The following is a 13838-nucleotide window of genomic DNA, read 5'->3' as shown; positions in this document are numbered from 1 at the left end:
CTCTTATAAAATTAACAAGTATCCACCCTTTTAAAGAGTGACCCCAGGGTATGGGCCCGGGAGCCGACCACCGCAACATCCCCAAGGCCAGGCAAAGGCCCAGGTACCGAGTCATCCCCATCCCCTGGGCTAGTCACATCCTCCTCCACCTCCTCTGCTGACCTCATCGACTGGCTGACTGTGTGTTGACAGTAAGTGGGATCTCCAACCTCGTTATCATCACCCTGTGTGTTCTCACACCCGTCGTCCTCAGAGCCAACCTCTTCCTGCCGTGACCGAAAAGTCAAGTTGTCTCTCCAATCAGGTATTTGAGTCTCATCATCGTCTTCATCATTGTCTCCACCAACAGGAGTTACAGTTTGGGAACGAGGGTCTACATTATGCTCAGAACCTTCTTCATCTGGTCCTGGATCCGACTCATAAAGATACTGGGCATCAGTGCAGATCATTTCCTCGTCTGGATTAACAGAAGCTCTGGAGCAGACCTCCGTTTCCCAGGCTATAGTATGAGTAAACAGCTGTGCAGACTCAACCATCTGTGTTACCCCATACTCAGACGGGCAGCTGGAGACTTGGGAGCTGTGAGGAAGCAAGTGCGATTGGGGTGACACCTCTGAGGACTGGAGTATTTGTGATGTTGAAGTTGAGGTGGAGGAGAGCCCACTTGAAGAAGCACTTGATATCCGTTGAAGCACCTGCTGTTTTTGTGCCTCATCTGGAATTTGTAGCGATGGGCATGTCCGTAAGAAAGGGATCATATCACTTTGTCCACGAAAAGAAGTAGACATCTTAGTTTGGCTGGAAGATGGTCTTTCTTCTGCAGATGTTACCCTCCCCACCGCGGGGGGGCTCAACCCACCAGCCGACAGGCCCCAGTATTGGGAGAGGAGGGCTGGCCGTCAGGGTCCACCGCGGCTCTGGCACAAACCTGGCGACACGGAGGTCGCACGGGCAATAACGGACTGGCCGTGTCCGCTTGGCACTCCAGCATAGTCCCTCTGCCCGCTTGCGCCCGTAACCTCAAAGGGATGCGCAAGCGGCTTTTCTTCCCAGGGCTGTTCCCCGCCCAGAAGGAACATGGGGGAGCTCAGGTCGGCCTTCCACTGTACTCCCTTACCTCCCTCGCCCTCTTTCCTTCTTCCGTTTTCCATCTAACCCCTCGGCTCTGTGGTGTCCGCTCTCCCTCCAGCTCTCTCCTTCTCACAGGTGGACTATCACGTGTATTCACACTGTGGCAAATCTTTTGGGCCCAGGTTCCTGTGTGGGACACCGCTAGAGAGAGAGGCCTATTGAAGCCTGAAAGGCGGAGGCTGGATGTTGGCTGTGTAAGCATACCAGTAGCCTTGGATGTCTAATGCCTTTTGGGACAGATAGAGAAAACAGTATGTCTCCACTCTACAAACCAGGACTAAGTGGCAGAAAGACCATCCTAACATCAAACCTGGCGATGTTGTACTTGTGAAAGACAGTCAATCGCTTCGAAACAAGTGGCCACTCGGCCTAGTCACCAAACCCTTTCCCAGCAAGGATGGGAAAGTAAACAAAGTGGAGGTTAGAGTGGGTAAGCTTGGAGAAAACAAACTGTTCCTCAGGCCAGTCACCGAACTCGTGTTACTGCTTTTCCCGAAAGAGTCAAGCGGTGGCATCTGTTGATGCCGAGCGGGGAGTGTTCTGTCTACTCATGAGCAGCTAAGGGAATGTTCATAGTTATTCTAGTTGCGACCTGTAGAGGTCACCAGTTGTCTGTTTATGTTGTTTAGAAGCTGCACATCATCTAGTAATACTCTTATAGTCACAAGAGTCTGTCCCCTTTAAGAATAATTTGTGCAGAGGGACCGCCCCCCTCCTTCCTCAGGGAGAAAGAGTTCCTGTAATCAGTTTTTCCCAGGCTTTCAGGGAAGCAGATAAGACCTGTGTCTGGCTTTACAGTGTACAACTTTCCTCTTGTCAGATGATTCCGGTAAGAGCAAATACAGTTACATGTTTTGTGTGAAATACTGTAAAGTGAATTGTATTGTGTTCTGAGATACACCATTTAGTTAATGCCTCTTGCACTGTACTCAGGTTGATGCATTCTGTATAGAATAGAGCCTGTGGCAGTGATCTACCTCAGTTACTCATGTTTACTGTAACCTGTATTATCTCTATGTTAGTGCTAGTTTCTTTAATGTACCCAGTACTGACTGTCATCATTTTGTATTGTGTTATAGTTTTTACCACACTATCAAGTTCATACCATCACCATTAAATCAAGATTACAGAATGCTACAGTCTATTTAATTCAATATGAATGAGGGCTAAGCTGTATGCTAAATCCCCCACAGCATCATACGTGGAGGAAGGAAGAATAATTATGTTTGGGGGTCTTTACCGAATGATTGTGTGGCCAACAGCTATCTATTATGTTTGGAGTGCTTTACCAAATGTTTGTTTGGCCGACAGCTATCTATTATGTTTGGGGGCTTTACCGGATGATTGTTTGGCTGACAGATCTCTGTTATGTTTGGGAGAGCTTTACTGAATGATTGTTTGACTGACAGCTATCTATTATGTTTGGGGGGGCTTTACTGAATGATTGTTTGGTTGACAGCTATCTATTATGTTTGGGGGGCTTTACCGGATGATTGTTTGGCTAACAGATCTCTTATTTTTGGGAGAGCTTTACTGAATGATTGTTTGGCTGACAGCTATCTATTATGTTTGGGGGGCTTTACCGGATGATTGTTTGACTGACAGATCTCTGTTATGTTTGGGAGGGCTTTACTGAATGATTGTTTGTCTGACAGCTCTCTATTATGTTTGGGGGGGCTTTACTGAATAATTGTTTGGTTGACAGCTATCTATTATGTTTGGGGGGGCTTAACTGAATGATTGTTTGGCTAACAGCTATTTGTTATGTTTGGGACTGCTTTACCGAATGATTGTTTGGCTGACAGCTATCTATTATGTTTGGGGTGCTTTATCGCATGACTGTTTGGCTGACAGCTATCTATTTTGTTTTGGGGGGGCTTTATGAGATTGAGAAGCTTTTGGACCTTGGACCTTGACCCTACACCAGGGCCAGAGTACGAGCGCTATTATTATTTTACTGCTCCTACAGGAATGGCTCCACCATTTTAATATTAATTCGATTTGATAATTTAGCAATGCTATTGCACACACTATTGACATTTTCAGGCTTTGACAATTGCACCCCGGAAAGAAATCCAATCCAAACTGATTCCAAAACATGATTTTTATTGATAGCATTGCGTTTTCATCATTCTTGTTACTTAACATAGAACTTATCAAGGAGATGACTTTTGCTTGTATATCTTGGAGCAAATTCCCCCCCCCCTTCAATGGGGCAATCTTTGTTTTTGTTACACGGTTTCCATCAACACTGAAGTTTAACAAAGCAAAAGGGGGAAGATTACATTTCTATGATCATATGTTAGGAGTATCACTTGAAGCCTCTACCAAAGCTAAGAACTCTGAAAAAGTGAGAAAAAAAAAGTATTAATGAAAGAATAATTTCTAAAATATGACATTGGTATCATTAGAAGCTCCTGCTTATTCCACATTATTCTGCTGAATGGAAAGGTATGCAGCTGTTTCCTTAAATAACTTTTCCATAAATAACAAACTGCTTTAGGTGGTTGCTAGTGATGAGCCAGCACTAAAATGCTCGTTTGCTCGATACTCGGTTCGAGTACATTGGAATACTCGGGTGCTCGACCCGAGCAACGAGCCCAATGTAAGTCAATGGGAAACTCGAGCATTTTTCAGGCGGTTTCTCCCCGGCGGTCTGCAAAGGGCCTAAAAATTGCCCAAATCGATGCGAACAGTGCTCAAATGACATGGGAACAGCATGGTGAAGACCCCTGGAAGCATTTCTGACTCCCAGGTCACTGCTGTCAACAACGTTGTCAGAGGTATTACGCCACTTTTACAGACTCACAATAAAGCATTCAAAAACGAAACCAAAATGGATTTTCCTGGGAAATATGTTAAGGAACATCCTTTCTAGGGTAATGACTTGAATATAAGGCAAAATAAATATACAAAAACAAAAATGCTCCTCCACACCTTGGGCTATGTTCACATGTAGTGTTTTGATGCGTTTTTGCACTTTTGCATTGCTTTCAACCAAGACAAATGCATTGACTGGGAAATGTAATTTTAATATTTTACAACCTTATCTGGCCATGTGGTGTGTGACACATCATCAGACACATGCATACAGTGCTGAAAAGACAGGAACAGAATGGGGAAGATCTCTGGAAGCATCTCTGAGTCCCAGGTCACTGCCTAAAAGTGTGCCCATCATGAGTGATCCTTGGTGCATGCGAAGATGCCTCCCGCCATGCACCTGTCATTGCAGACTTGCAACAATCACCGTCCACGTTCTTGTCCCAGTGAAACGTTCAGTTGTCACTACCCCATTCCTTGGAATGCAAGCGCAAGTATGCAGCCAGCCACGTACCCACCCACAGGCTGCAATACTATACTGTCAAATTTTTGACAGCTGCTTGCACTTGAAATGTGGCCTTTTAGGCTCGTGGAGGTGGAAGCTATCCACAACCTTATGGTGGCAGCGGCGACGGGGTATCCATACTCGGTCCCCAGCACCACTATTTGTCCCGGTGTCATCTCCACCTTCCACAAGCACGGGTCCTACAACATTACCCATGACCTCCCCAGTTTACTTACTAACCACAAACACATGGACAAGTGAATGTAACCAGGGACGGTATGGAGCCAGTCCACAGCTTGTCGGTGAGTTGTATTTCACCACTGCTATATTCATTAGCTTGGTGAAAGGACTTGGGAAACCATATCTACCCAGCTGTCATTTCTCCCAGGAAGTCCTCTATAGCTGCTTGCACTTGAAATGTGGCTTTTTAGGCTCGTGGAGGCGAAAGCTTTTCACAAACTTATGCCGGCGGCGGCCGGGTGTCCATATTCGGTCCCCAGCCACCACTATTTCTCCCAGTGTCGTCTCCGCCTTCCACAAGCAAGGATCCCTGAACATTACTGCTGGTACTTTTCTGTGGGAATCTGCTTGCCTCCTACCAGCCTGTAATACTTCCAGTAAACTATGGTATGGCGCCATGGTATTAGCACTGCCCTGAGTACCAGTAGCAAAGCCATCCCCAATTTTTTTCTCAGGAATTCTATTTGGTAGACTGAGTGGCTGCCCAAATACATTAGTTTCTCACAAAGGAACTGAAGATAGAGTGTGCAAGTTTATCCAGCCTGTTAGATATCACAGGGTTAACGGCAGAACATTGGCTCAATGGCTAGCACTGAAGCCTTGCAGCGCTGAGATCCTGGGTTCAAATCCCAGCAAGGACAACATCTGCAAGGAATTTGTATGTTCTCCCCGTGTTTGCGTGGGTTTCCACCTCAGTAAAAAAGGAGCCATAGAGTGTCCGGGAACCTTCCCACACACTTTTCTTAACCAGGGTTGCTTCTAGACAGGGTTGGACTGTCCCACCAGAGAGTCCTCAGGTGGGCTCTGGCTTCTCCATCAGGAGAGTTTAAGATAGCACTAACTTTGCAACAGCTATGGGGCTCTTGAGCGGGGGAGAAAAGTGAGCCATCAGAATCAAATCCTCTGGTGGGCCCAATGTTTTTCAGTTTGAAACTGCTTCTCAGTGGGAGATGTATTTCACCACAACTATATTTTTTAGCTCAGTGAAAGGACAGGCATAGAGGGAAACCGTATTTACTTCGGCTGTCATTTCTCCATCACCAAGTTCCGCCCATTGTCACACACGACCATGCCTGGCTGTATGTTCAGCGGTGAGAGCCACAGATCAAGCTGCTGTGTTACAGCTTTCAACAACTCTGCAGCGCTGGGCGGTTTGTCACCTAAGCATTAAGCATGTTATCTTCAGCACAGCATGTTGCCGCTTGGCCAAGGCAGCGCTGCAGTGCTTTCATCTTGTGACTGATGTGGTCATTTCAGAGATGGAGGAGGAGGTGCAGGAGCTGAACAATGTGATTACATTGAGGTTACATTGGCGACTTGGTTTTTTATACTAAAGAAAGATCCTACTGTTTTCTATTTTTTACGTTATTTTTTAAGAAAAATGCATTCACCGGGAAATGTAATTTTAACATTTTACAACCTTATCTGGCCATGTGGTGTGTGACACATCAGACACATCCTGTTTCATTTATGATGGAGGGACTCTGAAGGCCACAAAGCCTATTTTTATAGGGCCATCAGACGGCCCTTACTATTCTTAAAGGGCCATAGAGAGGCATCAGCCGGCTATGCTTTGTTGTTCCCTTTATTAACGAGTGGTCTCCTATACTGTTATTGCATATGCTGCGACTGCAAGGGCTGCCAAAAATTTGGATGCAACCCAATACCCCTTTGAAGAGATATAGAGGAGGGACTCTGTAAAAAAAATGTTCCCATTATAAAGGAACGGGTCTCCTATAGTGGTAATGCCCATGCTGTGACTGCAAGGGCTGCCAAAATTTGGGAAAAACCCCACTAAGAATTTAAAGACACATAGAGCAGGGCCACAGTAATGACATGTTTCCATTACAAAGGAGCGGGTGTGCTATACAGTTATAGGGTATGCAGTGAGAGCAATGGCTGACAACATTTAGGAAAAACCCCACTAACAATTTAAAGACACATAGAGCAGGGCCACAGTAATGACAAATTCCCATTAGAAAGGAGAGGGTCTCCCATACTGTTTGCGTATGCAGTGAAGCAACCGCTACCAAAAATTTGGAGGAACTCCAATGCCTCTTGCAAGACGTAAAGGTCAGAGAGCCTCCTAAAAATAATGTTCCCATTATTAGGAAGTGGGTCTCCCATAGTCTTGGCCTATGTAGTGAATGCAAGGGCTGCCAAAAATTGGGAGGCACTCCAATGCCCCTTGGAAAAGACGTAGAGGGCTTCATGAAAAAATGTTCCCATTATTAGGAAGTGGGTCTCCCATAGTGTTGGCCTATGCAGTGAATGCAAGGGCTGTCAAAAATTGGGAGGCACTTCAATGCCCCTTGGAAGAGACGTAGAGGGCCTCATAAAAAAAATGTTCGATTAGAAAGGAGCGGGTCTCCTATATTAGTAATGCCCATGCGCTAAGTGTATGGGCTGACAAACATTTACCCCTGGGGGGGTATATATGAACATACTGTATAATTTTTTTTTTCTGCGGGCATCATAAAGACCCTTTAAAACAATTATGTGGGTGTTGCATCACAGACCACGGTCACCCTGGTGATATGGTGGTGGAGGATGAGGATGAGGAGAAGGAGGAGGACAAGAGCAAATAGCCAAAATCAGGAAGCGTATATCCATGTGTGGGTGTGAAAAGATGCATGAGAATACACCTCCCAAAAAAAGACACTGGATTTGAGCTTATGTTATGTTGCTATCATTCTGTGGTGTTGAGAAGTCTGGCCCAATCCAGCCCTTGTTCATTTTTATAAGAGTCAGCCTGTCAGCATTTTCAGTTGACAGGCGGATGCGCTTATCAGTTATAATTCCACCAGCGGCACTAAAAACTCGCTCTGATAAAACGCTAGTGGCAGGGCAGGCCAGGACCTCCAAGGCATAGAGAGCCAGTTCATTCCACGTATCCAGCTTGGATACCCAATAATTATAAGGCACAGAGGAATCACGGAGGATGTTGGTACGGTCGGCAAGGTACTCCCTCAGCATCTTCCCAAACTTTTCCCTCCTTGTGAGAGTACCCCGCGTCTCAGGGACTGTGCAATGGGAGGGGCTGAGAAAATTCTCCCAGAACTTTGACAGTGTTCCCCTGCCTCTGCTGGATTGAAGTTGTGTCTCTCTCGCCTGTAGTCCTTGGTTGTCCAACGAACTATGACCTCAGCCGCCAGCGTTTTCAGATGGGAATTTTTTAATAGTTCTGCAACAAGGGCCTTCTGGTACTGCCCCATTTTTGTAGACCTGTCAGCCTCAGGAATAAGAGATATAAAGTTCTCCTTGTAGTGTGGGTCTAGAAGTGTCACCAACCAGTAATGACTGTCACCCAAAATTTTGAGAACGCGAGGGTCACGGGAAAGTCAGCGTAACATAAAGTCAGCCATGTGTGCCAGATTGCTAACAGGCAAGACCTCCGTGTCCTCACCAAGAGGACAAGGGACCATGCTCTCCTCCTACTCCTCTCTGTCCTCAGGCCATCCACGCTGAACAGACAGTATGACAGTGGTGCAGGTAATACCATCTATAGCCCATGAAACTAGCTCCTGTTCTTCCTCCTCTTGTTCCTTATTGTCACCCAATCCACATTGGGATGAGATGAGACTGGGCTGTGTGTAATCACCCTGTATGGTTCCTTGCTCCATCTTATTGTACTCCGCCTGCAATGCATCCTCTTTGATTGTGAGTAGAGAGTGTTTCAGAAGACAGAGAAGTGGGATGGTGACACTAATTATGGCGTCATCGCCGCTCACTATCTTGGTGGAGTCCTCAAAGTTTTGGAGGATGGTAAATGTGTCTGACATCCATGTCCACTCCTGAGGTCTTATGTGTGGAGTCTGAACTGAATACCGACGGCCTTGTTGATGCTGGTACTCAACAACTGCCCTCTTCTGCTCACAAATCCTTCCCAACATCTGCAGAGTAGAGTTCCAATGCGTGGGGACATCACACACCAGTCTATGAGCCGGAAGCTGCAAATGCTGCTGAAACACGGCAAGGTTGGCGGAAGCCGTAGGTGACCTTTTAAAATGGGCACACAGGCGGCATACTTTAACAAGCAGATCCAGCAGCTCCGAGTAGGATTTGAGAAGCCACTGAACCACGAGGTTAAGCACATAGGCCAGGCATGGTATGTGTATGAGCTCGCCTCACAGTCGCCACCAAGTACCGTCACACACGACCATGCCTGGCTGTAGGTTCAGCTGTGTGAGCTGCCTGCTCTTTCAGAGCTGTCCACAACTCTTTAGCATTGTGCTGTTTGTAACCTAAGCATCTTAGCTTCAGCACAGCCTGTTGACGCTTGGCGGAGGCAGTGCTGCAGTGCTTCCAGCTTGTGACTGATGTGGTCATTTCGGAGATGGAGGCTGAAGAGGAGGAGGAAAACAAAAGCAGTAAGAGCGCCAATGGTGAAGAGCCTGAGGTTTGGGGGGGGGAATGAAGGGGGAGATGTTGTGACCACTCACCTGGTCCTGTTGTGCAAAGGAGCCCCGCACAACAAGGGAAAACGCTTCCAGGTGGGAGTCTGTATGATGAACTGCTGTAGGGAGTTTCTGTCTGCTTCAGCAGTCACATGACCAGGACCGTGTGACCGAAGTGGGCGTTCCACAATGACATCACGGCAGGTCCTGTAGTGAGCTAGTTGTAAACACAGCAGCTTCCACCGCTCTCCACAGGGGAGATTAGCAATCAAGAAAGAGGGAATTGTGCGGTGTTAGTGAAGCGCTAGAACAACTAGACAGGGGATTAGGTTATAACACACAAACCTTTTATTGTTTAGTACGCTCTCTAACGCCATGACGCATTTCGATAGCAGACGCTATCTTCCTCAGGTAGAATCTACCTGAGGAAGATAGCGTCTGCTATCGAAACACGTCGTGGCGTTAGAGAGCGTGCTAAACAATAAAAGGTTGGTGTGTTATAACCTAATCCCCTGTCTAGTTGTTCTAGCGCTTCACTAACACCGCACAATTCCCTCTTTCTTGAAGAGGAGGAGGAGGCTGAGGAGGATGAGGTTCAGGATGACTGTGGGGGAAACCCTGATTGACCTAGGGCTTGCAATACTTGGCGTCGGGAGGACGTGTTCCGTCCCAAGGTCCAACTTGGTCCCGTCTTCCACTATGTTAACCCAGTGTGCCATCAGCGAGATGTACCTTCCCTGCCCACAAGCACTTGTCCATGTGTCTGTGGTTAGGTGTACTTTCCCGTTAACTGCGTTGTTGAGGGCATGGCTAATGTTGTGGAACACGTGCTTGTGTAATGTGGGGACGGGACACCAGGAGAAATAGTGGCGGCTGGGGACTGAGTACTGAGGAACGGCCGCCGTCATCAGGTTGCGGAATGCTTCCATCTCCACGAGCCTAAAGGCAACATTTCGAGCGCAAGCAGTCGCGAAATGTGGGAATTTACTAGTGTGGCCTGTGGGGTGTTGGCTGCATATTTGCGCTTGTGTTCCAAGGACTGGGGTATGCACAACTAAATGCTGTGCTGGGACAAGGACGTTGGCGTGCTTCCTGATGCTGCTACATGAGAGTGTGCAATGACAGTTGCAGGGCAGGAGGCATCTTTGCATGCACTATGGATAGGGGATTGGCTTGCACGCACAACAGCGGAAAAAGCAGTGGTGTCACCCGCAGACTCTGTTCCTGGACACAGTCGGGGACCGAGTATCGAGGAACGGCCGCTGTCATCAGGTAGCGTAAAGCTTCCGTCTCCACGTGCCTAAAAGGCAACATTTTGAGCACAAGCAGTTTCGAAATGTGGGAATTTAGTAGTGTGGCCTGTGTGGGGTTGGCTGTGTATTTGCACTTGCGTTTCAAGGACTTGGGTATGGACAACTGAACTCTGCATTTGGACAAGGACGTGCTTGCTGATGGTGCTAGTTGTGGGTGTGCAATGACAGGTGCAGGGCAGGAGGCATCTTCGCCTGCACAATGAACAGGGGATTGGCTTGCATGCACAACAGCGGAAGAAGCAGTGGTGTCACCTGCAGATACTGTTCCTGGGCACTGGGGTTCGGCCCACAAAGTCGGGTGCTTTGCTGCCATGTGCCTGATCATGCTGGTGGTGGTCAGGCTGCTAGTTCTGCCACCCCTGCTGATGCTGGCCTGGCAGGTGGTGCAAATGGCCTTTTTGGGGTTATCGGCAGAGTCTTTAAAAAACAACCAGATTCGGGAAAACCTAACAGTTGTACTGGCAACTTCCTTCGTATTGGTGTTAGGGGGAATGGTTGCCTACCTTCTGTCTGCGGCCAGCACACTGCTTCTTCCTGCCTGTTGGGGTACTCTCCCTACCTCCCCCTGTGTGCTGCTCTCCTCGCTCTGCATGTCCTCCTGCCAGGTTGGGTCAGTTTCTATATCATCCACCACTTCGTCTTCCACTTCCGCACCCTGGTCCTCCTTCTGACTTTCTGGCAATTGTGTCTCATCATCGTCCACCTCTTGTGACACTTTCCCACCGTCGCCTTCGTGTGACTGTGGCTACTCAAATATTTTGGCATCGCTACATGCGATCTCCTCTTGCTCTGCTTCAAGTGGACCAAGCGAGAAGCCTGAATCTATAAATGGAAAAGTGAATAGCTCTTCGGAGTGTCCAAGTGTGGGATCAGTTGTCTCTGGGCACTCGGCATGGTGGGAGGAAGGAGGTTCAGGGTGATGAATATGTGGTCCAGACTCACAGCTACTGAGACTTGACCGTGTGAAAGACAGGGTGGTGGTGGTGGTGGCTAAGTGACTGGAAGCATTATCTGCTATCCAACTGACTCGCCCCCTGGGCCGTGGGGCACTCGGATCCGGGCAATAGGGGGAACGATGGGAGTAGTAGTGGCAACCCGGTTCCGTGGCTCAGGGTGGTCAGGCCAGTGGTAGTCCGTTATGTGTTGTTGATTATGTCCGACTCCGCCACCCGTGGATTGCGGTTATTAGGAATCGCCGCTGCATGCAGACCGCTGGGGCTGATGATATGTGCAGCTGGGATGGTGTGACTCCCCACGGGAAGAGTGCGGCCCCAGGGCAGTGTAGTGGATGTTGGGAGTGATGGTAGTGAGAGTCCCGGTGCTGATAGTGCTGGAGGACCAAGGAGCACACAGACAACAAGTTGCAGTCCAGGGTCTTTACTGAAACAGGTAAACTGACCCATAAACAGTCCCAGCTAGGAGGGGACCTGGATGTCTGAGAGCAATGGGGAAATTGGCCCTGGTCAGGGTGAAGGTGTAGGCCTACCGTGCTTTCTGCGCTCCTTCTGGCTATCTCCTTCTTATAGGGTAACAGCCCACGTTTCCGAGCTTTCCGTGTTTTCTCGCCTGTATGGCCTGCGACGTGGGTTCCTTTCTGCTCCCAGCCTTGTACGTCTTTACTGGTCCCTTCGGTTGTGGCAGGGCCTCCAGGCTTCTTAGGCTAAGGAATGTACAGTCCCTTGCGGACTGGTTCTCTGCTGGGGGATGTGGAATCCTTCCAGCCTCAGACACCAAAGTCTAGTAAAGTTAAGTCTTTTCTCTGCCAAGACAGGCTCTCTTCGCCTCTTGTCTCTGGCTTGTGGCTCTCCTCCTGCCACACTTCCTCTTAGGTTACAATGCAACTTTCTGTCCCTGCTCCACTCTGGGACATGTCTCAGAGCTGAAAAAGGCAATCCAGTTCTCTCCAACCCTGCCCCCAGTACCAGCTTTTATAGGGGCAGCCAGCTCCCCCTACTGGCCTGAGACAGGAGGCATTGCATGCTAATGTTCCCCTGACTAGAGAACCTCCCCCTTGCTCTCAGACACAGCTTTAATTACACTTGTGGCATCCAGGTCAGGGTGACACACAACCAATAACCTTTTCACACTGCTCTGTGTTCAATAGTGGTGTTCTGCGGTTTCCTATTAATTGGGACAGGAAGGTCGAGCGAGAAGATGTGGGTGTTTGTTGTGGCACAATTTCAGCTTGCCCACAGCCTCGGCCTCTGCTTGCACCATCACCATCACGTCCAGTTCCCCGTCCCTTTCCACGTGCCTTGCCCATTTTAAATTGAGGACAATATCTTCCACACTCACTACAAATGCCTGAATTTGGAGCGAACCTATATGTGATCCGTGTGACGGACAAACCACAGTTTTAAATACCTTGCCTGTAGGTAACTATTTTGAACAGCAAACTGGTGTCAATAGTTTCACTGACACACTGAAAATTTTTTTGATGGAGGCCAGAAATGACAGTATTTTCTGAAAATGTATATGTGATTCGTGTGACTGAGAAAACACAGTTTTAAATACCTGGCCTGTAGGTAACTATTTTGAACAGCAAACTGGTATCAATAGATTCACTGAAACACTGAAACAAATTTGTAATGGAGGCCAGAAATGGCAGTATTTTCAGCGCAATTATATGTGATCCGTGTGACGGACAAACCACAGTTTTAAATAGCTGGATTTTTAGCGCTGTAATATGGAAAGGACCTGGCTGTATTCTGCAAATGGCGCAGAAAAACAGTGTTCTCTGGATTGCTTTATAAGCAAATAATGAGGATTAAGATCCAAAAAATAATTATTCCTGGCCCTTGAGACCTGGGCCTATTTCTAGAAATATCTAACAGCAGTAGCCGATAAAACTGGAATGGAGCCTCTTGTGCTAAATGTATTACAGTCTACTATATACACTGCCTGCCTATATACACTGCCTGCCTGATATCTCTGCAGATGTATTAGTCCTCAGAAGGACTGTTTGTTGAGATGGATATGTGTCTCTAATATAGTTTGGAATACCTACACTAACTGGAACAAAGCAAATCTCTCCCTAGTAGAGATGAGCGTTGTTCTACTCGAACTGTTCACCAATCTCAAATTCGAGCTGTTTTGGGCGGTGTTCGAGCCGTTCGGCGAACACGAACGATTTGAGAAAAATTCGGCTGTTCGAGGTTATGTTCGATAACTGTTCGTGCACCAAAATCATAACTGGATTTTTTCTCAGTAATGATGAAAATTAATGTTAATACGCAGTTTGAGTGTACAGCGGGGTGGGGGGAGGGGCAGGGGATGGATCTCTGCAGGAATAATGAAGATCTCCATTTTTTTTTCTCTTTCCCGCATTTACAGTGGGGAGGTGCAATCTGTCAGCCTATCAGCTGCACACACACGGAGCGAAGTGCTTTTTTTCACACAAGCAAGGGCATGTGTCATTGGCAGTGTATGTCA

The 13838-nt window shown here is 47.7% G+C and overlaps 1 protein-coding gene across 4 annotated transcripts in view; it reads right to left on the bottom strand.

The window, feature by feature from the left end:
• Positions 1 to 3217: 3217 nt before the first annotated feature.
• LOC141160982 (parvalbumin beta-like) overlaps positions 3218 to 13838 on the bottom strand; it is an 83293-nt gene continuing 72672 nt past the window's right edge. For all 4 annotated transcript variants that reach the window (XM_073645777.1, XM_073645778.1, XM_073645776.1 and 1 more), the window contains one exon: positions 3218 to 3473. In XM_073645777.1, the coding sequence (XP_073501878.1) occupies positions 3427 to 3473 (47 nt within the window). In that variant the 3' untranslated portion in view covers positions 3218 to 3426. The remainder of the gene's footprint in view (positions 3474 to 13838) is intronic.

This window comes from Phyllobates terribilis, unplaced genomic scaffold (genome assembly GCF_046119375.1).
Source record: "Phyllobates terribilis strain yellow unplaced genomic scaffold, ASM4611937v1 Scaffold_9__5_contigs__length_417890890, whole genome shotgun sequence".
In the NCBI taxonomy this organism is placed as follows: Eukaryota; Metazoa; Chordata; class Amphibia; order Anura; family Dendrobatidae; genus Phyllobates; species Phyllobates terribilis.
This window is presented reverse-complemented; position numbering and strand designations above follow the sequence as displayed.